The sequence below is a fragment of the Canis lupus genome, chromosome 19, assembly GCF_048164855.1.
Source record: "Canis lupus baileyi chromosome 19, mCanLup2.hap1, whole genome shotgun sequence".
In the NCBI taxonomy this organism is placed as follows: Eukaryota; Metazoa; Chordata; class Mammalia; order Carnivora; family Canidae; genus Canis; species Canis lupus.
In genome coordinates, this window is record NC_132856.1 from 16,138,892 (window position 1) to 16,166,760 (window position 27,869).

The window sequence follows — 27,869 nt, forward strand, 5'->3', positions numbered from 1 at the left end:
CTGTTTCCTAAGACACAACAATATTGAAGTTAGGCCAATTAATAACCCTATAATGGCCTCTAAGTGTGTTCAAGTGAAAGAAAGAGTCAATTGATGCAGAAAATTTCACTGTCTTATTTTAAGAAATTGCCTCAGCCACCCCAGTCTTCAGCAACCATCACCCTGATTAACTGGCAGCCATCAATATCAAAGCAAGATCCTCCACCAGCTAGAAGATTATGACTGGCTGAAAGCTCAGGTAATGGTTAGCATTTTTTAGCAATAAAGTATTTTAAATTAAGGTATGTGTAGTTTTTTAGACATAATGCTACTGCATACTTAATAGACTACAGTATAGTGTACATAAAATTTTTATATGTACTGAGAAACAAAAAAATTAATTTGACTCATGTTATTGCAATATTTACTTTATCGCACTGGCCTGTAACTAAACCCACAAGATCTCTGAGGTAACCCTGTATTTTACACAATCAGATAATTGAATCCTGTTCCTCTCCCAGCCCACAAACAAAAGCACACACTCCAGTGTGACTATTTGAATACTTTCTTACTCCTCAGCAGACTCATAAATCCTACGGTAGGGGAACCATTCTGTTTTTGATCATTGTTTTATCTGCCACTTCTATGCCAATGCCTGGCAACTGAGAGGGTGCTAAAGTTAGATGTTTTTACTTATTAAAAGCAATCTATTCTCTTCAATCTTGAAATCCCAATTTACATACTCCATTAGGACCCAGTTATAAATCCCATTTATCATAACCATTTCCACTGAAATATATTAGAACTGTACATTGATAAAAAATGTTGGCTTGCAGATATAGTGAACAAATTCAAATAGTACCAAGACTCATAGACAAGAAGCTGTAGGAACCTATTTCCTATATTTAGGCGCTCAATTCAGAGTTCTGTTATACCTATCTTATTTTACAGTAAGTAGGAATCACAAATGAAAGAAATATGATACTTAAATCAGCTGCATTTTATTTTTAAAATCTTGTTTACCTTTCCAAAGGCAAAAGTTTGCAAAAAATGATGAGAACTTGGCCTCAAAAATCTACAACCAAACTATCTGGCATTTCCCAGGTGTTCTCTTCTCCACTCTATGTGTTGTTTAAGAGAATGAGGAAGCATACAAATTCCAAATTACTTCACAAAGTAGAGATTCTTTGGATATTTCTGAAATGCTACATTATCAGCTGCAACCATCTCTCCAGCTGTGCCTGCCATATGGATTTGTGAATTCCTGTAGAGTGTTGTTATAATACAACTCCTTTCCAGGGGTTAATTTTGACAGTGGAGATTATGATAATGTGTTAACCTGCGACTATCTGATGTGAAAAAAATAGGTGTGTTACACTTGGAGATTTGAACAGCTTTCCTGGCTTGGTATAGAATAGCTGTCCATTGTTTTGTTAGCAGCCAGTATACCTAAGAGGTCATGAACATTCTCCCAATCAGCTGCTGAATTAAAGATCTGACATATATTCTAATTCATTTTGTAGACAGAGTTGGTCTCCCTGTAAAACTTTTACTACTCCATTTAGCATTTTTTATTTACTTTATATGTCTCAAATGACAAAATTATTAGTGAATAGAGTTAGTGCAAATCAGTGTAATTGGTTAAAAAAAGGTTTTTCATCTATATTGTGCATCCTTGATGAATATACAGCCACTCAATTAAACTAAATAATTTTCTCTTAAATCAGTATTCTAATTCTACACAGCATCAGAAGCTATAACCCTATCTCTAGAAAAAATGCCACAATTTATTCTTCTGGGTTTTAACTTTACTTGCCCAAATGTGTAGTTTTCTCTGGTCTTTGATTTGGCCTACTTAAGTTATGGTCTTCCTAAATATCTGAAAACTAACTGAATGAGTTAAAAAATACATATACAAGAAAAATGGCTGACTTCTTATTTGTTCTTTTTTTTTTAAAATTTTTATTTATTTATGATAGTCACACAGAGAGAGAGAGAGAGAGAGAGAGAGAGAGAGAGAGGCAGAAACATAGGCAGAGGGAGAAGCAGGCTCCATGCACCGGGAGCCCGACGTGGGATTCGATCCCGGGTCTCCAGGATCGCGCCCTGGGCCAAAGGCAGGTGCCAAACCACTGCGCCACCCAGGGATCCCTCTTATTTGTTCTTTAACACTTATAGGATCAAGATCCCTGAGAGTACTGAATATTTCAGAGCCTTAAGTTTCTGATCTCCCAACCAGAGTCTATTTCTGAATTTCCAGGACTCAGGGAGCATTTCCTTATTCTACGTACTGCACCATTATCCTGTTTAATTCAATGTAACATCATGATGCACTGACCTGACAAAACACCAATTCGTTGCTGAAAATGTATCCAAAGAGCTTCTTGTTTCTTTCTCAGCTGAAAAGATCAGATTCATAGGGTACATTTCCAGTGGGCATTAAAACAAGAATGGTCCCCATACATCCTGCAGTGATTGTCCACTGGATTATTTATGAAGTGCTCAGCGAGGTTCATGTTGTTGAAAGATCAGTGTTGATCATTTGTTCTGTTTTGGCTGGTACATCCCCGGTAGTACTCTACTGGATATGTAATGTGCTTTTCACATCTCCAGACTCTTCACATCCCAACTAGCACCTGTGTTCCAACACAATATCATCCTTCACTGCTTTCTGGGGCAGGACAACTCCAAAAGAGAAAGCTCAACATGAAATTGAGCTTTGTTGAATGATCACAGTTTGCAGATCATTCAGCTTTATGGATCAAATCGCACTTCGCAAATACCATTTCCTTTTGGTGCTAATGTATTTTGTCCTTACTTTGACTGATCAATGGGCTTCCAGTTCTAAGGATCAAACCTGGAGATTATCTCTTTGATTTTCTTTTTTAATGTTTAAAAAGAAAAGAGAGACATTTCCAACTTGAATTTAAATCTATCCACAAATACTTGTATATAGTGCCTATCATTAAATTAAATACAGTGTAAGTGCCAGAGGAGACATTGGGTAATTAGGGCCATCATTAATTAACTAAAATGCTTTGGTTTTGTCCAAAAAAGAACAAGCATTTACACAGAAACAAAGAAAAAGATGAGATAGAAAAAGAATTTCTTGGGGATCCCTGGGTGGCTCAGTGGTTTAGCATCTGCCTTCAGCCCAGAGCGTGATCTTGGAGTCCTGGGATCAAGTCCCACATTGGGCTTCCTGCATGGAGCCTGCTTCTCCCTCTGCCTGTGTCTCTGCCTCTCTCTCTCTCTCTTTCTCTCTCTCTGTGTCTCGCATGGATAAATAAATAAAATCTTTAAAAAATAATTTCTTGAAATTTATTTCTGGAATAATGTCTTTTTTAACTAAATGATTTTCTTTAGGCTACTGAACACAAATAGATTTAATTAATTGCTATTTATTAAGTAGTTGAGTTTATTTCTAAGTGCTAAGGCTTTGATATAGCTGCAAAATAGCTTCAACATCTCTCTGACTAGAATTAAAAGGAGAAGTAGGTAGAAAGTATATGGCTATCATACCTGGGGAACTTTTCTTAGAACCCAGACCAGCAATTCTCTATACAGTTTAGTTTAAGAAATTGGTGGCTTAGCTGCATAAGGTTTAGAACTATTCTATGGCTAGGGATGTTTGCTACTTATGTACTCATTTTTTTTCTATACATAAGTATATAGTTATTGACATTGAGGAACCCCAAAATATGTCATAAGACATTCAAGTTGTTGTAAAGAGCTGATAGGAAAATCAAAGGCAAAAAAGGATGTCAGTAGCATCATAGAATAACCATAACTATTATGTCATGGAGATGACTGACATCAGAAATATTGACTCTAATTCTTGTAGTCATATCCAGTGGGGGAGAAGCAAGTCATTCTTTGAGACACAGAAGCCTAATTCCTTCCTTTTGCTTCCTTTGCAGATTCTTTCTTTGAACTAAATGATGTCATGACTGTGAGAAATGGAGCCTGTATTTGGTGTAATAAAGACAAACAATCCTAGTGGCCTATCCTCCCAAACATGAAATACTCCATCCCATGTCATTTGTGTGGGAGTTTATAACAAGTAGTCCCTGATCAATGTGGCTCTTTTTCCTGCTCAATGAGTGAAAAAAGGGAGGCTTAATGAATGAAGAAAAGCATCGCCTTCCAAACTATTTCACATTACCCTATGCCAATTAAATCACTAATGTGTTAAAAGCTCCTCTGATTGGCAGAATGAGAAGAAAAACAAAAGACAGGAGGAATTGGACCATTACATTTCAGATGAAAGAGTCCAGGTTCACAGATTTCAAAGGAATATGGTAGAATCAAATAGCACACACAAGACTGCCTTAGGAATGTTTAATGCTTGGTTAAGTAGCTCACTCTTGGTTTAGGCTCAGGTCCTGATCTCAGGGTCTTGAGATCAAGCCCCATGTTGGGCTCTGTACTCAGTGCAGAGTCTGCTTGAGACTCTCTCTCCCTCTCCTTCTGCCTTTTCCTCCTACCCTCTCTTGCTCTCTCTCAAACAAATAAATAAGTCTTAAAAAAAATAATGCTTAATGCCAAAAACAAAACAAAACAAAAATACCCCCAAACAATAACAAAATACCTAGTAGTCTGTGGTACTGATTAACCTATCATTAAAGGTTATCATTTCCTCATTGAAATGCAATCAATGTCTATAAGTAAATATATGACGTTTCTTACTTTAGACATAAAACTCAGAATGCATTTTCCATAAAAATATTATAAAAGGTGGTTTACCCAAGTTTAACTTGTAATATATATGTTTTTAATTGAAGTATAGTTGCCCTACAATGTTATATTAGTGTACAACATAGTGATTTGACATTTTATACATTATGCAGTACTCTCCATGATAATCTTAGTTACTGTCATCACGGAGAGTTATTACATTATTGATTATATTCCCTATGCTGAACTTTTCATTCCTATGACTTACTCCTCTTACTCTTTTTAGAGCTTGAGTGTGTACCTTTTTTTTTTTTTTTTTAAGATGGGGAGTGAGGGAGGGAGATTCTTAGGCAGGTTCCATGCCCAACATGCAACCTGATGGAGGAAAATATTCCTACATATTTTAGGAAGCTTTTAACTGTGCAGATTGCTGCCACATTTATTTATTTTTTTATTCTAACAACATATTTGAGAGTTTTACAGAACAAATATAAATTTCGTTTGGGGAGCATAATACTGTATGAGAGTTTGAGAGTTATGCAGGAAATGAAGATACAGGGGAAAAGTGGGAGCCTAAAATTTGGGTGAGAGACAGTAGAGGGAATAAACTAGAAGTGGAGGACTGCTTCTTGAGGAATGTGGCTAGTTGTCCAAATCACAGGGTGATACAACTAGAATCCACTCATTCTGATGTCAATTTTCCTGGGAGTCTGATATGGTGCATGGGGCCCAGTAAGTAAACCTCTTAGATGTCAGCAATACTTAAAATCCAAAGGACAGTGTATTATGGTCCCAGATTTGGATCTGGGTGCATCTTTGGGTGAGACATGAGGGCAAGATCTAAACTTAGTGTCTATACTACAGTAAAATGAATTGGTATTTGGAGCAAATAAAGATACACCTGAAAGTCTGAAGGTACACAGAACTGGTAAGCACGGGAGCCAGTATGGGGCAAGGGTTAAGAATAAGGCAGGGAGTGGGGTTAGGCAGAGCTTGCAGCTTGACAAAATGTGTATGTCTTTAAGATTATTCTGGGCATAGAGGACAATCATTTTAGCATGGCAACATCAGCCCAGGGCCAAGACTGGTCAGCATGGTTTGAACTCATTAAGAAACTGGGTGAGCCTGATCCTGAAGGTGACATCTGGATGCTAGAAACAGTATGTGTGGGATGACGGAAACCAAATAGGGCTCAGAGAAGTTACATAATTGGCCCAATACTACATAGTAAGTTAATAGGAGATCTGAGCCTGGAATGTGGGTGTCCTAGTTTCATGCTTTTTCCTCCGTTCTACAGTAAATACAAAATGATCCAGCTGAAATAACTACACTGTGGGAAGGCATGCTTCTTTTAGAGTTGTAATATTCATGGATATGTCCAGATCAAATCAAATTTCCTGGCCCCTGGAGATGTTTGCAAACAGAGAGGTTCTGCTGAGACAAGATCTACTTGATTTTGTAATGTAGAGAAACACATTTTCCACCCTGGCTGCATATTAGAATCATATAGAGCTTTTAAAAATGAGGCCAGAGACCCCTCTAAAGAAAGGCACACTTAATTGATCTGGGATGGGGCCCAAAGAACCCTAGGCAGAGGGAATCTAGTACCTGTTTCTATTGTTGTATCCTGGACTAGAAAAAAAGGTCACGTTCTAGACAAATATAACTCTTGACCTTGCCATTGATTAGTGTGTGACCCCACATAATCTCTTTGCTTCGATTTCCTTATCTATGAAATACATGTCCTTACTTCTTATAGGATTACTGTGAGGATCAGAGATAATATAATGGAATTATATTATAAACAACATTATAAACAGCATAAAGAACTCTACAGATGCTCTGTTATAAGGTCCCTGCATCTCATGTCATGTGAACAGATTCCAACTTTGATGGGACTGTGTTCTGTGTAAAAGCATCTAATTATGACAATTATAGCTTGTTTCTATAAAACTTGTAACAATGAAACTCATCTTGGAATCGTGATTTCTTTTAATACTCTAGAAAACCATATTTTCATTAATAACAATGTAGTAAAAGCTGGCCAAATGTAAAATGCTATTTTTGAAGATAAATACTTGAGAAAAAGCCAGTCTTCTTTTGATTGTTCATCTCTCTTATCAACAACCACAAAAATATATGAAGTAAAGGTGAAGTCAGAGGTGATTATATTTATTTTTCTTTTTTTTTTAAGATTTTTATTTATTCATTCATTCGAGACACAGAGAGAGGCAGAGACATAGGCAGAGAGAAAAGCAGGCTCCACACAGGGAGCCTGATGTGGGACTCGATCCCGGGACCCCAGGATCATGCCCTGGGCCAAAGGCAAGCACTCAACTGCTGAGCCAGCCAAGAGTCCTGAGGTTATTATATTTAATTTAAATTCTTAAATATGAATTTGACAAAAAATAAATAAATAAAGTGCTCAACCCTTCTGTTTGGGTGATGTGGAAATCAAAGACCTCTATCTCAGCAGTGTGAATCCAGGTTGGCTTTCTAGAAGGTGATCAAAGTGGGTGGATCTTAAATTTGGTGCTGCCTTAGAGTCTCTAAAACAATAGATTTGTAGAATCAGAATATTGTTGGGAAGTGGTTGGACAACTATGGCTTTAACATGTTGCCCTGGGTCTGCCCCACCATCCTGTCCATCACTGGCCAGAAGAGAGGTATGTGTATGAGAATCATAGCTATAGCTCAGGGCTTCTCAAACTGTAATGTGCATATGAATCACTTGGAGATCTTATTAAAATGTGAATTCGTACTCAGTAGGCCCTGGGTGGAGCCTGAAAATGTCTTTTTAACAAGCTGCCAGGTGAGGCAGATGTTGCTGGTCCATGGGCCACATTTTGAGTAGCAAGGATCTTGGTGACGTACAAAAGGAAGGTGAGAACAAAAACTTCCCTTGAACAGTTCATGAGGAATTCACTGGTGAATAATACAATTTTTAGTACAGTGGTAGAAAGAATCTCACAGTACCTCAGTTCTATTGCTATTTAATGAGAGTTTGGTTAAGCATCATGAATTCCTGGTGCCAAATGACCTTGGAGTTGATGGAAAGCAAGGAGAAAATTCTGGATATCAATAAACTCTATTTTTAATATGAAGGAACACCAGAGCCCACCACAGTAATTTCTATTGTTTGGTGTTTGTATTAAGATGTAATAGTAAAATCTATGCAGTGACATCACAACTGAATTCGTATCTGTTAAGCAAAAGATGACAAAGATGCTACATGTAGTGACTGGAAAAATACTGGAAATACCTGCTGACTGAAATGCTTTTCAAAATAGATTAATTGTTGCTCATTTCTGTGTTACCCCAAGAAGGTCTGACACTGCACAGCTTTTGAAATACGACATGCAGCATCCTTTACAATGGATCTCACGCCATTACTCAGTATCCCACTGATACAATAAAAGGCTGACTCATTTCCTTCCCTCTGCATGATCTGTTACAATTGAAACTGGGATACCATATGCTAGGTCTAAAACGCTCAGTGTGTCCAGTGGCTCTTGGTGGTTCTGCCAGCTTTCAGGTGATACACAGCCTGGAGAAGCAATGAGAGAATCACTGCCGCACAGCTGGCACTGAAGGGTTTTGAGTAATTGAGGGGATTTCATCGGATAATCATTGACTCCACTGCCCAAAACTGATGGCTGTCTGAGATGCTCTCTTATAACCTTCAAGATCCTCTTTGTTGTCTTGCAAATTTCCTTGCCTTGCCTGCCTTGCCCACAGTGTTACTGAGCATGCAATTTCTAATAAAGCCCATAATGAGAATATTTATTTCCTTGTCTTTCACCATCAAGACTGTCAGGAATGTCAGCACAGCTCAAGAAACCAGATTTCAGAGCTGCTGACTGCTGCCAGCAGAGACAAGCACATTTCAGTAGATGTCTATGAAAATTTTTAATATATTTCTCTGTGGGAAGGGAAAAGTATTCAGGTGTCTCATTGTGTAGCAGCACAGCAACACTTCAGGTGTTTTGCCTTTCCCAAAGATACCATTATACCAGGGAGTAGTGGGGTACTTTTTTTCTTAATATGCCTACAAGATTAATTTTTAGAGTTGCTGCCATGTTATGAAAGTTTAATGCTGTGAGATAGATTGCAGAAGAAATTAGCAAAATCTTCAATTCTTATTTTGATCAGATTTTATAATAAGAAGAGAAAAATTAGTCTAAGTGAACTTTACTTTAACCTAAATATATGTCCAGTTAATTGCTTTCTTTGTATAAATGACAGAACTTCAATAATGCAAACCTCCTTGATAAATATTTAGTCTTTATGGAGTTACTACCATGTAATGATAGAACTAAAAGGAATTTGAGAGATTTCCTTTAATCTCCTCATTTTACAGATAAGAAGAGTGTGACATTGAAAATTTAGAAATATTTGCTCAACATCAAATAATGATTTGAAATACAGTCAGAAACAGAACTCATGTCCTGGACTCCAAATTTAATGCTTCTGATACTACCTTGAAGGGAAAACAGGCATCCTAAGGAGTAAACCCATCTCGCAGAATACAAACTACCAAAATCTAATCTGGATTCTCTGCCAATCTTCAAAAAACAGAACCCTAAATAACTCCATGTCCTCTGTCTAGACCCAGGGGGCACTTGCCTCTTCCTCTGCTTTTATACTTATCATGTCAGAAGTACAAGTCTTTTAGTTATTTTGCTAATTGTTATCTCCTGCTGGAAAGGTTAGCTGGGCATCAGATGAGAAAGGAAAAGTTACAACTTCAGAATACAGGACAAAAATAAAAGGGTGTTTTCAATTTCTTAGTTTAAAATTTTTTTCCTTTCATCATGTTAAGCCAAATAGAAAATTAAGATAATAACAAAGATAGCAGATTGCAAATTCAACTTTAGCCAGAATTCCCAAGAATAGAGTTTATCAATCTTGTTACCTCAAACTTTAGAGGAATCCTAATAAATATCTTTATTTATTAAACATCCATATAACTGAGCCCTTTATGGGCAGTGTCTTTTAGTCACCGTTAGTCTTTGTATTTTATTTATTTATTTATTTTTAAGGATTTTATTTATTTATTTGAGATAGAGTGTGCACGTGAGAGAGCACAAGTGGGGGTGGGGGTAGAGGGAGTGGGAGAGGCAGATTTCCCACTGAGCAGGGAGCCTTATGCCGGGCTTGATTCCAGGACCCCAGGATCCTAACCTGAGCCAAAGGCAGACATGTAACTGACTGAGCCATCCAGGTGCCCCTTTGGTTAGTTTTTATTAGCAGACACTGCAAGTTGCCTATATTGCTTGTCTCTATAGTCTTCCTTATTACAAAATTATGATTTTTTTCAGGGCCATCAAATTGATCTATATAGAATACTTGATTTTTCAACCCCTTTTGCCACTGAGGGTAATCAATGATGTGATTGATTGGTAAAGGTCCTCAGGCAAAGAAAACCTTTCATAATACAAAGGCAAACTGAGATGGAGACTTTTGACTTTTGTCCTTGACTATTCCTATTTCTTCCTGTCTGGACTGCACACTTGGTACCCCTAGCCATACCATGTGTTAAGGACTTCAGAAAAGGATTCTAGAAAGGGCTGTATCCTAGAAGACATTCTCAAGAAGTGGTGCCAGCTTTAGATTACATACCTTTGGAAATGTGTGTGAGAACAACACAAACTGCAGTCTGTTGGAGACTGCGTTAGCTGGGTTTTCAGTTATTTGCAGTCAAATGATTTCTCTTTTCTTTTCTTTCTTTTCTTTTCTTTTCTTTTTTCTTTTCTTTTCCTTTCTTTTCTTTTCTTTCTTTCTAATTTCATGGTTATTAAGGAGGGTACTTGTGATGAACACTGGGTGTTGTATGTAAGTGGTGGTGAATCACTAAAATTTACACCTGAAACTTATATTATTACACCATGTATTAGTTAACTGGAATTTAAATAAAAACTTGAAAAAAGAAATAAAAAATTTCAAATGAATTCCTAACTGATCTAATCATTATGGGTCTTTATAAAGTGCCTCTAGATTCTGTGGCCAGAGGACCTGGGCTCTGGATCTGATCCTTCTCCAGGCCAAACCCAAGACGAAACAAAGCAGCTTTGAAACCAATCAAGTTGAAGAAAGGTACTGGTAGTTTTACCTATGTTACCTTACCAAGCAAGGATTCTGATCTTAGTGGATTCCAATGTCTTTTTCCTTGTGCCAGGTAGATAGCAGTGGGATAGAACATTTGTAGAATTTGGTATTTTCCTACCCTAATTATGGGTGGCATTGACAATGATTCTTCCTTGACACAAAGGGACTTTGGGAATCTCAGCAAATAACACTTTTCCTTTAGCTAGTGCCAAGGAGGATGAAACAGCAGCAAGAAAAATAGCAGCAAGTGAAGTGTGCACATTTCAGTCATATATAGTTTACCTCCTGAATGGGCCGGTGGGCCACATAGTAGTACCATCCCCTGACCCTGACGGACAGACACAGTGCTTCTTGTTCTTGTTTTGAAGTTTTCAAGATCTGTTAAGAGAAATAAAAGAAAAAGGGTCTAAATTATATAGGCCTAAGATATTATGGGAGAGTATAAACATTTTAAAACAGGACAGTCTTTTGCTGAAAAACAGCCTCTGTATCACTCATACCAAGGAAATTCAGGGTAGCCTCTTTTCAAAATGATAATGTCCTGTCATCCTTGATTCTGTATCTGTACAGTACAGGAGCTACTTGCCCATGCTTAGGTTTAAAACATATACAATTAAATAACATGTACAATTTAGTTCCTCAGCCACACTAGTTACATTTTGTGTTTAACAGCCACATGTAGCTAGTGGTTACCATATTGGACAGCAGAGAAATACAGCATTCATTCACATCACTGCAGAAAATTCTATTAGTGCATATCTAAATGAAGAAACCAAGGTTTAATGCTGTTAAGTGACTTTACCAACATTTTCTTGTAATTAAATATCATTATCAGGATGTAAATTCATGTTATCTGATGCTCAATTTTTTTTTTAAAGATTTCATTATTCATGAGAGAGAGAGAGAGAGAGAGAGAGAGGCAGAGGCATAGGCAGAGGGAGAAGCAGGCTCCATGCAGGGAGCCCGATGTGAGACTCGATCCCGGGACTCCAGGATCACACCCTGAGCCAAAGGCAGATGCTCAACAGCTGAGCCACCCAGGCGTCCCTCTGATGCTCAGTTCTTTTCACTTCACAAACCATTTTATTATATGCAATTATATGTGTTACTCTGTAAGTATCTAGAATATGACTCTCTCTGTATAAGCACACACACACTATATACAATGTATAAATAGACATATGCACATATACATAATTGTTTCAAATTTTTTGTATATTTTTAAGTATTTATAAGGTACTGTCCAAGGTTCTGTTTGGGAAGATAAAAAAAGTTCCCCTTTGTCAAGGAGGTCAACTCTGTTTAGAAAGATAAGACATAAAAAAAAAAAGAAAGAAAGATAAGACATTACAAATAAGATCACAGTTTGAGTCAGTAAATAAGCAGTTGCCAATAAAAATGAGTTAATGTAAAAAATATGTATAATAAAGTTAAAGACATAGTACTGTTTAAAAAAAATGGTTTTTCTTCTGTCCTCCCAAATGTAAATCCTCTCAAGAAGTATTTTAAGTGCCATTTCATCTTTTTGTTGTCTAAACCATTTGATTTAATAACCTCTTATCGGATTTGAGGATTATTCCAAGCCAAGTATGTTCTGCAGGGTTGCAAGCCATCTAGATGTACATACTGGAGTATATTAGCATTTATTGACAATTTTCTCCAAGCTGGCCATTTTGGTAAGTATTTTATGATCGTTATCTGAAGTGATCCTAACAATAATTATATGAGTTAATTACCATTAGTGTCTCCATTTTACAGACTAGAAAGGAGAGGTACCATGAGGCTTGTTAATGGCTACAATGATGAGTCATGAAGCTAGAGGGAGAAAGTGGACAGACTTCCTGCAGTTACAAAATGGGATGTTTCTATAGTCAGGCCTGACTTTAAGGAGAGGTCAGGATATTAAAAAACATAGACATATACATATCTTCGTTACCAACTTCTTCTGGAATTATGCAAATTTTAAGAACATATATTATTATTTTCATCAATTGAGTACTTATAAAAATTTCATTAAACATCATTTGATTGTCAGCCTAGGATACAAACATTGAAGAACAGGGCTTCTGCCATAGGGACCCAAGAGTATAGTGGGCACAACTGACAGACAGGTAACACCTAATCACAGGAAGCCAAAGACTGTCAGAGTTGAAGTGTGAATCAGGGCACCTGGAGGACATGTACCTACTCAGCACAATACAAAAAAGCACTATAGCTTGAATTAAATTTCTGCTGTAATACAGATCTTTTAATCCAAGGAGTATCAGGTGAGACTATGACATGCTATTTCCTTTCAAGGAAATGGCTCTCCAAAAGAGATTAAATGAGAGATTTAAAAAACTTTATTACGCAAAATGGTTTAATATTGTAAACCATTATGCCTAAAAGTGACAATGAATCACTCTGAATTGTCACTTCTGCATACAGGTTCTTAGAATACATCATCTAAATTTTTGCACAAACATCCCATTCAATCTTCAGAGTTTCATGAAAAATTGAGGGCTAACATATAATAGAGATCAAGTCTTAGTGTTATCTAGGCAAATTATACCATGGTTCTGACTACAGAAGGGGCGTTAAGAAATGGGAAAGAAAATGAGAAACACATGCAATTATTTTTAACTGTCCTTGCTGAGCTTAACAAACTGGATTCTTGTTTCCTCTTTTTTGGTTTATGAATTCATGCAGTTCTACAAGGTTTGAGCAGTCAGAATAAATCATATTAACCTGGTATTTGAGAAAATATTTAGACATATTTTTTAGTAGTTAGTTGAAATAAATTCCACATGGCAAACCCTTCTTACATAGTGAATGAAAAGACTGCATTTGGACAGATTTGACCTTGAAATCAACTCTGCCATATATTAATCATGTTGCTGACCTTGGGCAAGTCTTCATTTTCTCATAAACAAATCATAAATAAATATGAATAAGTCTGTTTTGTTTTAAAGTAAGAGTCATGGGCAAAAATTAAAGAGGTAATACATGAAAAGCACAAGGCCAAACACAAAGCCTGTCATGCTACAAGTTTGGTGTTCAGTATATATTCTGTCCACTGAAGAATGCTATAATAACAGTGGCAAATCATAATCCAATCATTCTATTTATAAGAGTGTTCTAAATAGTAAATGAATTCTAGGAGAATTCTAGAGAGCTATACATGCTAAACAAAGGACACTAGATGTTTGCACATGTTTAAGGAAAAATTTCATGTCCAAAATTGGTCTTTTAGATATAACTATCTATCCAGATCATAATTACCAACAGCTTGATAATTGTAGAAATCAAAGAACTATGTGTGTGAATAGTATTTTTTAAAAGATTTTATTTATTTATTCATGAGAAACACAGAGACAGAGGCAGAGACATAGGCAGAGGGAGAAGCAGGATCCTCATAGAGAGCCCGTTATGGGACTCAATCCAAGCCTCCAGGATCACACCCTGAGCCGAAGGCAGATGCTCAATCACTGAGCCACTCAGGTGTCCCATGAATAGTATTTTTTGAAGCTTGTATACTTATGGCCCAGGATTTTCTCAGTAATGTTCCCACATATATTATTTTTTAAGAGTCATTTTATTTCTAAAGCCTTGATATTAGATGGTGATGACTAGCAACAGACATTACGGGATAGTCAGAATATATTATGGATAATGCTCTATTACCATGACCACTGCCCTATTAGCAATAATAACATCTACCTGCAAAAATGTATTGAGGTCAGACTATGTGCTAAGTGCTTTTCATATAGATCTCATTTAAGTTCATCATAGTTTAAATTCCCAACTTAAAAGTGATATAAATGAAGCTCAGAGAGTGTTAGCATCATCTTCACCTACCACCCAGAAAAATCTAAATTCATATATGTCTCCCTCCAAAGCTACCGCCTTCAAACACCAGAATCTGTGGCTTCACCACTGATTTAGTGAAGCCAGTGAAAAAGAGCATTCAAACTAGTTACTCAACATCTTAGAGACAAAAAAAAAAAAAAAAAGTTTGAAAGAATATTAAGCTCTTTAGTGAATTTGTAAGAAAATCCACATTTCACTGCACAAAGCAATGAATAGGTACATTTGATGCCAAATCTCCTATTCCTTTGCTTTTCCTTGTGGGTGAGTACTCAATGTAGGGATTTTAAACATTAGGTGAAAAGGATGAAATTGGACAAGGAGAAAACAATCAGAAATAACTCTATTAAGAAGCTTGATTGTTGCACTGCCAGGAAGGTAGCTGAACAATGCAGAGAGTTACTCAAGATATGGTTGAATAAAATGATGTATATGTATGATGAGGAATTAATATCTATGTATTGTGGCTTTTCAAAACAGCTTGTTTTCCAGCTCTGTATTTGGTTCATTGACATGTGATTCGTAGACTTTTAAAAAATAAATGGCTATACTTTTTGGTCTTGATTTGACTCATCAGTGTTTTACATAAAATTTTCCAGAAATCATATGCTAAGGGATGCACAATTTTGTGGCAGATGTGTTTTCATATCATATTTTTCTGTGGAAACAATTGTCCTTTATTCCGCTATGGAATGTAATATCAGCATTTCATTTTTAAATGAGATTAGAAAATATGCTATAGTACTTGGAACATGTATTGAGTGTATGGAGGAAATGATTTAGTTGTTAAATTCCTGGGGGAGTAAAAGCATACAAAGGTCTTAAATCTGTAATATATGATAAATAATAAAAAGCCTTAATATATGAGAATACTTAGAATTCAGACTGCAGAGTAAATCAGAGAGTGAGAGGGAAAAATCTCCACATAGTTCCTGTCTGTAAAGTTATTAAATGTCTAAAGGAAAGGAAGAGATACTTTAAAATAAATACCTGGATGAAGTCTATAGAAAACAAGATTTTTTTTTTGAGAAGTAACAATAAACAAGAATGAGTAACTTATTTAGTCCATCATTAAGGGACTCCCACTGAACACAGAAAAGCTGAAGCCATTCATAGGGTGGGACCAGCCAGAGACAAGTGTAAGAAGTCTAGTTTTAAAATGGCCAGATGAAAAAATAAATAAAATAAAATAAAATAAAATAAAATAAAATAAAATGGCCAGATGAGGTTAATGAGATCATAACACATATTATGGTTTGTTAGGAATCTACAAAGAGGCAGGAGAAAAGGAGAGAGGAAGAATGAAACAGTAAACCATGCAAGTAATGCATGCATTTTTAATCCATGTATTTACTCACTATAAATTTTTTAAAAAGTCACCTTTTTTTTTCTTTCCTGATTTGAGTAGGCCTGGATTCTATTAATTCTTATAGAGTGGACTTAGTACAAGAAATTTCCATCACCAGTTTTTTTTTTTTTGTTATGCTTCTTCCAATTTTGAAAGTAGCAATCAATAAGGAAATCAATATTAGCTTGGAAAAATGGTCAAGCAATACATTTGTTATGAATACAATTTCCATAATGATGATTGCACCATTTACTTTTTTAAAGAGGTATTTTTGGAACATAACTTTAAAAACTGATTATCATGCAGCATATTTAAAATTATGTCTTGACTCTCTGCCATTTGTTGCCTGAGTGTATGCATTTGTGGATGCACATTTGCATGGTTTCTTGAATCTAGAGACTTCTACTGAAAACAAGTCTAAATTTATAAAACCTTAGGAATTGCAAAGCCACATCTTTTACATTCTTTCAACTCAGGAAGAAGGAAGAAATCATTAGTGAAATGGCATGGTTGACTGGGTTTCCCAGGGAGAATATATAACAAGAGGATGAATTGCATAATGGTTTAACATACTGGCTTTGTAGTCAGAAGGACCTGAGTACAAATCTGGTACTCTTACATTCTAGGTGTATGATTGTGATATGTGAATTATTTAATGTCCTAGGACTTCAATTTCTTCATCTCTAATATTAGGATAATAATCTGTAGCTCATAGAGCTCTTTTAAGATGAAGATCATGTAGATGAAGCATTTACATATGAAGTCAGTAGCCTGTAAATGTTCTTCTTATTATTATCATTTCTTGGCATCAAAGGAAACTATACAAAAAGTGACTTATTGCGGGAAAGTCCATGAGTCCAAAATTCCCACCAGATGAGGTAACACTAGAGTGTTCAAATCAATCACACCATGGCAAAAAATGCTAATAGGACTTAAAATAGGTCTTTAGCTGATCTTAATTGTGTTTTTAAGTCTACATAGGTGCTGAAGAAGGCAGGCTACCTTATCCTTTCCAATGCATGGACTATATTCTTTACATGACTTACAATTAAGATACCTTACATATAATGGACTCAGAAAATTTTCCTTAAGAATATTTTCTTATAATGACATGATCTGAGAGACCCTGTGTTACTTTTTAATGTAAAGGTGGAATATATTTTCACAGAATAGTAAAAATTGATGTTTATCTTCTACAATGCATGCAAACATATAATGTTTCAAAATAAATCAATCATGAAATATTATTTACTGATTATATAAATATACTCATTTAACTTATGGTTTTAGAAGTTCACACTGTATACCAGATGGAAATATAATGGATATAGATGGAAATTGAAATATATATATTTATAAAATATTGCTATGTTTGCTTTTCCTTATGTCGTTAACTTTCCCATTTGTTTATGAAATCTTAAGCAAATATTTTTTGAGTTCCTCTTTTATTCCAAGAATTGATGCCAGCTATCTTATTTCTAAACAACTAAGTAAGACAAAACAAAAGATAAACCTATGTCTTTGCTAAATATCTGATATTAAATACCCTAATTTATTGGCACTCTAAAGTAGGGGACCAAAATCTGATTCTAGTTGGTGGTCTAACATTTCAAAATAAAGCAAATCTCTTTCCTAGAGATCTTTATATAGATAAAAAGGCCTTTTTAAATACTTCTAAGTTACTGTATACTCAATTTACAAATGACTCATTCATAGAACTGGATTATTACCTTATTCTTCCATAGTCCTAATGCTGCTACTATGGACATCTCTATGAAAATGCATTTATTTCCAACTATAAAGAAAGAGGCCATGGGAGCTCTCCCAGGTCCTGAACACAATATACTCCCACCAAATGTCTGATTTTTTTTTTCTTCATCCTCTTTAGTCATGCCAGATGAACTATAATTTAGGGATTACTGTGGAATTACAGAAATTACATTTTAAAACCATAAATGGCTGCAAATGCATTACTGTGAGTAGTCATTTACAGTGAAGAGTGAATTAATCCAATCAGATTGCTTCCTCTTAATAAGCAAATAAGAGCAGTCAGGATTCTTTGAATGGGAGTTTTGATTAACCAAAAAAGAAACAAAAGAAAATGTTATCTGTGAAGTAATGGAAAGGGTAAAATAGGGCTGCAAAATCTCAAGAAGAAAGTAATGACCTAAAAAATAGGATGAAAAAAGGTGTGTAGAGATTGCCAAAGACAAATTTGCCTGGGGTCAGCGAGCTTCCATTTTGCAAAAGAGGTGGTTATGCTCATCTTTCTCTTGCATCACATTACTACATCATTTTTTTTTTGTTGTTTGTTTCCACCAACAAAACCTAAGCAAGAACCTAAAACATGTGTATGTGTTAAGGAGGCTTCTGTGGACTGCTTAGGAAATTAATCACTTTTATAAATACTAATTCTTTAGCAAACAATAACAAAACCATAATTGAATGCTAGTTTTTTTTAGATTTATTTATTATTCATGAAAGACAGAGAGAGGGGGAGATGCAGAGACATAGGCAGAGGGAGAAGTAGGCTCCTTGCAGGAGCCCAACGCGGAACTCAATCCCGGATCCCGGGATCATGATCTGAGCCGAAGGCAGCTGCCCAACTGCTAAGTCATGCAGGCGTCCCTGAATGCTAGTTTTTAACTAGCTTCCATAAAGAACTCAATTCCTCACTTTCCATGTGTTTGTTCATTCATTTAATCCTTAAAACAACTCTATAAAATATTATGACTAATCCCATTTTATACAAAGAAAAAATTAACACTCAAAAGCAAAGACATAGTATAAGGAATAGAATGAATTAGAATTCAGGTTTAGCTAATCCAGAAGTGTATATATTTAGCCTCTTTTTATATAGAATTAAATTAAAAAAACGAAACCATACTTGTTGATTGTTGCTTTACTATCTGAGACTTTTACTTTTTCACCCCTCTACTATTATTTTCCTGACTTTTCAAGAAAATAAAGGTTGCTTTGCTGCCTTTGCTCTGTAAGTATATGACTCTCTTGGTAGGTATTTTTTTTTTTTATTTCTCATATTAGTTTTTTCCCTCTTTCTTCATTTTTTTTGGCATATTCTGTTTTATCTAGAGCTTTGTATTACTACTTAAGAAGTCAAAGAACAACTCGATTTAAAATGTTTGAGTTTCTCCACGTGTTCAATGAAAACCCGAACCTATCTAACTCACAAGGTTACTGTGATTAGTGCGACATGGCATCATAAATAATGTTTGCCTTTGGAGACAGGTGCTCTAAAATACAAGCTATTATTACCAGCATTTTTCTCTACAGGAGCTCATCTCTTTTCACATATCATCCTGACTCAGGAGTGTTAATGGTTAGGCAGCTGCATTCCCTATCTTTGGTTTCATGTTTATACAACACAAACAGAAACAAAGGTTTCAGAAAAGGATTTGGCCTAGTAAATTTTAGAATAAAATATGAAATCTTCACTGCACTCTACAAAGGCCCTTTGATATCTGGTCCTTGCCTATGTATCCAGTCCCATTTCCTATTATTTTCCACCTTCCTCATATAAACCATAATAAACATGCTTTGCTTTGCTTTCTGTTCTTCAAACACTTTAAGGTTAAGCCTTTCTTAAGATCTTTGAACTTGCTGTTCCCATTGTTTGGAATGCACTTGACTCATCTTTTGGCTTATCATTCCCATTCCTCAGGACTCAATTCAAATGCCATCTCCTCAGAGTAGCCTTTTCTCAGGATTTATTTCAAGTAGACCACTAACCGACTCCAGTCACTTTCCATCACATCATCTCTTTATGATGTCTTACATAGCAATCATCACCACAGCATCTGCAAATGATTTTGTTTGCTTATATGCTATTTGGTTTATAGTCTCCCCTCCTACCCTCCCCCTTCCCACCCAAGATAAAGGCTCACTGGGGCAGGAATCTTTTCAGTATTTATTAGTCTGTAGCACAATGCCCCAAGCAGTGTTTGATACACAGTAGGTACTTAATTAGTATTTGTTGAACACTGCTCCCCCTCCTGTTTCACACAGTGAGTCAGCAAGACTTGCTGGCCTAGAGTAAACTTTCTTGTATTTGACCACATGATACACGGTTTCCCAGTATCTTGGCTGCAAAAGACCTTTGGGTCTTACATCTTGCCAGGGATGCTCTGGAAGGTAACTTTGAGAATAGGTCTCTAATCCAAGGAGTTGAGCCACCTACCACACCTTAATATGAAATCTTAGAGATACACTAAAACTGAAATACAATCAAGGTATGAAATAAATTCACTGCTTGGTACAAGAAATACCCTTCCATCCACTGACTCTTGAGGCTCAAGAAATGTCCTGGATGATGAAAATATCAAACAACATCATGCAAATTGCATGGGTCTGTTTTTATTGTGGTCAGGGCTATCAGCTAGTCAGTGATACATCATACAATTATCTGTTTTTCATCTAGTGTGAGAATTCTGTAATTTGACAGACTTATGATCATTACAGTTTTGACAGAAAGAAATGTGATTCTTCATTTTGTACTTTTACTTTATAGCTCTTTCTTCTCCTCTCTAAAAATTAAAATTAGCAAGTTGTAATTCATTGTACCAGTCTTCTTAATAAATAGGCAACCCTAGAGGGCAAATCAAATATATTCAAGTAACACTAGAATAAATATCCTCTGAAGAAATGCTGAAAAGGCACGTATCAGGAGGCCATTGTAAAGTCAGTAATCTATAGGAAAAACCTTGGGAAGATATTACTAAATGGAGATACATGGGCCACAGATCATGATCAAACCCTAGAGAACACAAATCTACCAGCTATACAATTGGTCGTGAAACGCTGTGCTTTAAAGTAAAAGAAATCTTTTCATCTCAAACTTTTTCATTCCATTTCCTTTGTTTTGTTAACGTTTTAGGGATATAAGCCTGAGCAATGAGTTCACTTTCAAGTTTGCCTAGCACTGAGTGGCAGTGGGTACAATCTCTAAGGAAGAGGGGCAGTTTCTTAGTTCCTGCTCATAAATGTAACTAGGTAGGTGCTCATATATTTAAATGTTCTCTTATTTCTATCCAAAAAAAGTAGGCATATTTCCCCAGGAGGCTGGGAAGAAATTACACTGATTGTTAACTTTAAAGGGAGAGGCATACTTTATCAGTTTATCCTGACACTCTGTGCTCTGCAATAAAGTTTTGCTTTAAAAGCAAATTGAAGAGTCCTCACTACATACTTAGTTTTAGATTTTTGACACAATAAACCAGGGAATGGTGGCTCATAAAGAAAAATGCCAATCTTCATATATTCACTGCTCCTAAGAAACTGGACATGTTTTGCCATATAGTTACTTTGGAGAAATTGAAGTTGTTGGAATAGCAGGTTTGTTTAATCACTGGCTCAAAGAGGGTACTTCTCTGCTCTTTTCTGTTCTATTCTTTGAGTATAAAACATATCTTGGGATACTGGATGCTGAATTAGCTGTATCTAGTATACCACTTAAAAAATGTTAAGGGCATATAAAAAAGTTCTGTATATAAATGAAATTCCCAGATGAAGAGCAGCTGTTATTTATGTTGAATTTAAGTTGCTTTGGCAACTGCAACCATATATTTTTATCTCATTACAGTTTTGAAAATAAAACCATCATCAAATATACATGTAAGTTATGTGTTTATTCATCATCTATTTAGACTTTGCTATGGATGCTGTTTCACTATTCTTATTTTCACAGAGAGAAATCAGAGATAAGGCTGCAGTGTGGTAAACCTGCTGATTTTTGGAAATGCCATCACTCAAGTCTCTTCCTTTTAAATGCACTGTTAAGGGAGATGAGAACTAATACAGATTCAATCAATATCTATAATATGCTTATGATGAGCACTTATTATATGTCAGCTACTATTATAGGCACAGGGGATGTATTATTGAACAACAAAAAATAAAATAAAAATTCTCCTCTCATAGAGGTTAAAGTGGATAAAATGACCATAAGCAGATGAAATCAATCACACTTAGTATATTTGGTGTTAAGTACTATAAGAACATAAGTTAGGAAAACATGGGAAAAAATAGGATAAGAAATGTTGGTAAAAAAAAAAAAAAAAAAAAAAAAAAGAAATGTTGGTATGAACTTGTAAAAGAGAAGGATCATGTAAAAGTAGAATCTTTTTACTTCTCTTCCTACTTCCAAATGTGGAGGAACAAATCACTCTCCTTCTGCCAACTCAGCTCTTGGCCCCCACAGAGAATGCCAAAAGGGGTGAAAAGTAGTGCCAAGTGACACAGCAGTCTTGATTTAGTTTTGTACTTTCTTCTTTATAACTGAAGTTGAAGTCACCTTAGTGCAGGTAACATCTGAGAAGCGTAATAAATATTTTCATTTTGTATCTAAAAGTTTAAGGCAGTTCCCTAGCAAAAACAAACATAAAACTCTAAATTACTGAAGACGTGGCAGAAACAAATAAGCAGGCATACTAAATATATCCTGATTTCCTAAAGGAAGACAATCACCAAACCACTACTATGATAATTTATGTGCTGCTTTAAACAATGTTACTATTTTCTGTCTCAGAAATCCTGCAGAGGTAAAGAATTTCAAAGCTGGGAAGATCCTAATGCCTTAGTGTGTTTGGACTGCTATAACAAATACACCACAGACTGGGTGGCTTCAAACAACACACACTGATTTCTCACAGTTCTGGAGACTGAGAAGCCCGAGATTAAAGTGCTGGCAGAGCTGGTGTCTGCTGAAGTTCTGCTTCCTGATTCGCAAATGGCTATCTCCTCACTGTATCCTCATGTGGTGGAGAATGTAGAGAGAGGAAGCTCGCTCTGTCTCTTCTTATAAGGGCACTAATCTTATTCATGGGGGCTCCACCTTCATGACCTAATCACCTCCCAAAGGTTCCCCATTTTAATGCTATCACATTGGGGATTAGGATTTCAATATATGAATTTTTGAGAGACACAAACATTCAGTCCATAACACCATCCTTTCTTCAGTCTGAGCTCTTTCCTCATTCTTCCTACTCCCCATAAATATGATTTATGGTTTCATATGTGGCAGATGGTGTAGAGAATATGAGAATAAATCAAACATGGCCTGACCTCAAGAAGTTTACAATCTACATTACATTGTACATAATCAATAAATAACTCCATTGTAAGGCATAAAGGAAGTAATCAATGCTGTAGAACGGTAGAGAGAAAGTGCTATGGGAGATGAAAGGAAGTACTCTTTGTTGGAGGTAAATCATCCAGTCAACATTCCATTTGCACAGATAATGAACCAAAGTGTATGGGAACCAAGAACTTGAATCTTGGGTTTAATTTATGTCAGCATGCATGACTTGGTGCCTCTCCTTCTGCATTGCAAGCCTGTTCATTCTCCACACTTTCTTTAATGCAGGTTAATGCCAGTCATTGCTTCATTCTACTGCAAGGTGACACTGGGTTTGGATGAGAGCATTAGAATAAAGCACGTTCAGTTACTCAAACCCAGATTGTGTCAACCATTAGAATTCTTGGTACTTCTGTTTTCAAAAAATATGAGACAAGCTCATATCCAGCTACAGCCTCATCTTGCATGTCAGCATGGGCCTGTCATCTTTCCATCTTTGCAGTATTAGTCCTGACATCATTTTCATTCTGTCTCAGGGTATGCCTCCATGTAACTTATCTGCTGGAGTTTCCAGAAGAATCCAACATGACCCTGTTGCTCTTCTGAAGCAAGAAACTCTACACATCAAACCTCATTGTGGAACTCAAATTTCCACAGACTTCTTTAAACACTATAGATGAAGTTACAGTTATCAGGATGCTACAGAGCAGGCCAAAGGATAAAGATATTTTTAAACATCCCTGAAGTGTGTATGTGTAGTTGGGTGAGTTAATGAAGGTATTTTGAGTCTATGCTGGGTCATCCTGGGACCCAAGTGTTGAGAGCAGTGCTCACTTCCTTCTTGCTAACTTGGAATTTTAGTACTAATTCAGAGGTGGCTCTGGGTTGCAGTAGTAATAATAGCACATGGAGCTAAGATTTATTCAGTGCTTACTATGTGCCAGGACTAATCTTACTGCTTTTCAAGTATTAAATCATTTATTCTTCTTAACAATATCATAAGGTGAGTACTAAAATAGTCTCTTTTATGTATGAGGAAACCAAGAGCAGGAAAGTGAAACAATTTGCTTAAGTTCACATTGGTAGTAAATTATGCCCAAATTCTAACCCAGGCTGCCTAGTTCCAGATAACCTGATGTTGTTCTTTATTTTATATTTATTATTGTGTGACATTTAATCACATAAAGATAAGTGTATCATGATTTTTTAGAGTCTAAGGAATAATAAAATGTGCACTTGTGAGCTTAACACCCAGATTTACAGATGGAACACTGCCAGTAACTTTGAAGCCCCTGTGCATTCCTTCAGGATTACGCTCTCCACACTAATTATTTTGCTTATCACTTGTGTTTTTTCTTGTGTTTTTTTTTTATCAGATATATATGTGTTCCTAAATACTGTATGTAGTCTTGAAAGTATTGTGTATCTTACGAAATTGGAATCACAGTATGTATTCCTTTGAGACTTGCTATTTTTGTTTAACATTATTTATTTGAAAATCAACTCTGATGATTATAGCTGTGGTTCATTTATTTTCATTGTGGTTTAATACTTCTTTGTAGGAATTCACCAGTTTACATACCCTTTTCACTGTCCACATACAGTTGTTTTCTTCTATTTATTTGCTATTACAAACTAACCTGTAGTGAAGGCATGTTTTCTGGTCACATTTTCAAAACTTTCTCTGGTCTACAATATATACAACTAAGAGTATAAAAAAAAAGTTCAGATTTATTAGTTCAAAGGAGAGTTACACAATCTATTTTCCAAAGTGGATGGGATAATTTTAAATTCTGTCAGCCTAAATGAGAATTCCTGCTGTTCCTCACCAACACTTAGTATTTTAATTTTTGCAAATATGGTGCATGAAATGGTAATTCATTATTTCTAACTTGCATTTCCTTAGTTACTAATAAAGTTATTTTTTATGTTTATGGGCCTCTTGCATTTTTTTATTCTTAAAATATTAATTCATGCAATTTACCTGGTCATCGATTAGATTTTTGTTTGTTTCCTATCAACTCACTGGACTTTTTTGGGACCCTTTCTTGGTCAGTTATATTTTTACAAATATCTTCTCTGCATGACTTTTCCCCCCATTCTCTTCTTGACATTTTTTGATGAATGAAAGTCCTGTGTATATACCAATCTTTTCTTTATGACTAACATTCTTAGCTTCTTATTTAAAATAAACTTTCTTATCCCAGTATAAGATATCTTATCCCAGTATCCCAAGTATCCCAAGTATTCTCCTATATTTTTTTCTAAAAGTATTAAAGTATTTTTTAAAAAGTACTTAAATGCTAAAGTTCTATTATTCTCATATAAGTCTAGGTCTTGGTCTTACCACAGCACCATACTATCAGGTATCTATAATCAATTTTCATTATTGGTGATAGTTATGTTCTATAAGGTGGCTGCAAACACTGAATTAACAAATATTGAACCATGGTCCTAGGGAGAAATACACAGTTAGGTTTTTCCAATTCTCTAGTCACATTTTCATCAACTGATCAACATATAACCTTGTTTTATGTGTTTCTGTTTAAATACACTTTACTATATAATGTTGATTTATTTAACACTAACTCATACCCACCAGCACTCTAACTCACACCTGAATGAAGTTTATCTAACACACATACTTTTTCCTGTAAGGCACAACATCTCAGGCTTCTAGCACTTAGGAACACTAGACTTCACTCCAGCACTACACTTTGGGTTACTTTGAACAATGAAATTACCAAAAAAGAATACAAAAATGCAAAAAACATGGCAATAAGTAGACTGCAAAAGGACATTTCTTTATGAGAACTAAAACAAGAAGGCAGAACAGCACCTTGTTCAACTTCATCAGAGAAAGCGTATAGAAAGACTCAAATATTTTACTGCTCCGCACATGTTCACTGATGACCATAAATATGCTAAGAATACTGATTTGGGAGTTATAAATTTCATAGATCCCCAATCTACACCCAGGATCTAGCTCCAGACTGGGCACTCTGATGTCATTCAATGAATGTCATAGTTAAATATTCGGTATTATACATAGAATTTAAACACAGATGCTATAAAAAAATTATTCCCTAGACCTCAGGTGAAATATGATTATGAAGAAGAGGATGATGATGATAATGACAGTAACAACAGTAACTGTTTAGCAATAATAAGAATGACAACAATAAAACTATTAGAGTAGTAATATTAGTAGCAACTAGACCAATGATATATTTCCTTATATATCTATAGTACTTTAAAAAACTGCTTATTTCTGTTAGTTTTCATGAATTTGGGGACCACTGCAATTATCAAAGGCATCAGAACTACATATGCAAATGAATGTAGTTCTTCAACATGGACTCCTTAGGGTATGCATTTTTTTCTGATTTTTTTTTAAATTGTAAAACACACATGACATAAAATTTCCCATCTTAAATATTTTTAAGTGTACAGTTCAGTAGTATTTCATAAATCATTAATGTTGTGCTAACATCACCACCATCCATTTCTATGACTCTTCATCTGGTGAAACTGCGATTCCCTACCTGTTAAAGAACAACTTCCCATTCCCCAGTCCTCCTGTCTCTAGCCTCTGGAAACCACCATTCTAGTTTCTGTCTCTATGAATTTGTATAGTCCTTATTTTTTAAAATTAAAAAGAAATTACTCATAATAATTCATCTGATTATCAAAACATCTCTGTGAAATAGTGATGACGTTAAATACTAACTGCAACATATAGAAGGCAACATTTGAAATTCAGAAAAGTTAAGAGATTTGTTAAAAGTTAAACCTTTAATAAGTAAATGATATGGCTGTTGCTATATTTTGACTGTTGTGAATAATACTCCAATAAACATGGGAGTATAGATATCAATTTGAGATTCTATTTCCATTTCCTACCTGTCTATCAACAGATGAATAAAGATGTGAGGGCAGCCCTGGTGGCCTGGCGGTTTACGCCGCCTTCAGCCCAGGGCGTGATCCTGGGGTCCTGGGATCGAGTCCCACATCAGGCTCCCTGCATGGAGCCTGCTTCTCCCTCTGCCTGTGCTCTTTGTGCTTCTCATAAATAAATAAATAAAATCTTAAAATACATATATGTATATGTACACAATGGAGTATTATTAAGTCATGAGAAAGATGGAAATCCTGGCATGTGTGACAACATGGATGAACTCTGGAGCATTATGCTAAATGAACTAAGTAAGAGAAAGACAAATACTACTTGTTATCACATATATGTGGAATCTAGAAAGGCCAAACTTCATAGAAAGAGTAGGATGGTGGTTACCAGGGGGTGGAAGGTGGGGGAAATAGGGAGGTGTTGGTTAAAGGGTATAAACTTCCAGTTTTAAGACGAGTTCTGAGGATCTAATATACAGCATGGTGATTACAGTTAGCAATAATTTATTATATTGTTGAAAGTTACTAAGAGAGTAGATCTTCAATATTCTCATTGCAAAAAAAGAAATGGTAATCATGTGATGGGATGGAGGTATAAGCTAAAGCTATGGTAGTCAACATTTTGCTATGTGTAAGGGTATCAAATCAATGCAATGACACCTTAAACTTACACAATGTTAAGTCCATTATATCTTTATAAAGCTGAAAAAAAATAAGTAAAATATCTGAACCTAGAACCAAACACTTTTGATGGAGACTGCAAACTCCTTGAGGGCAAGAATGCCAACTCACACTTCTTAGGTTCCTAAAATCTATCTCAGTGTTCTCATGAGTGGATATGTCATGAAATGTTCTTAACCGTTGTGATGATGAAAGCTATGTCATTTTGGATTGAAGAGCAGAACTATAGTA

The 27,869-nt window shown here is 35.6% G+C and overlaps 1 protein-coding gene and 1 long non-coding RNA gene across 24 annotated transcripts in view; one reads left to right on the forward strand and one right to left on the reverse strand.

Annotated features, from left to right (window-relative positions):
- The window catches only part of LOC140609942 (uncharacterized), a 171,847-nt gene extending 167,832 nt beyond the window's left edge, over positions 1-4,015 (forward strand). For all 10 annotated transcript variants that reach the window (XR_012011707.1, XR_012011708.1, XR_012011709.1 and 7 more), the window contains 2 exons: positions 124-238; positions 3,900-4,015. This is a non-coding gene — a long non-coding RNA (uncharacterized lncRNA). The remainder of the gene's footprint in view (positions 1-123; positions 239-3,899) is intronic.
- Positions 1-27,869, reverse strand: part of CNTN4 (contactin 4) — a 917,305-nt gene that overhangs the window by 213,140 nt on the left and 676,296 nt on the right. For all 14 annotated transcript variants that reach the window (XM_072785322.1, XM_072785326.1, XM_072785332.1 and 11 more), the window contains one exon: positions 11,047-11,142. In XM_072785322.1, coding sequence (XP_072641423.1) covers positions 11,047-11,142 — 96 coding nt within the window. The remainder of the gene's footprint in view (positions 1-11,046; positions 11,143-27,869) is intronic.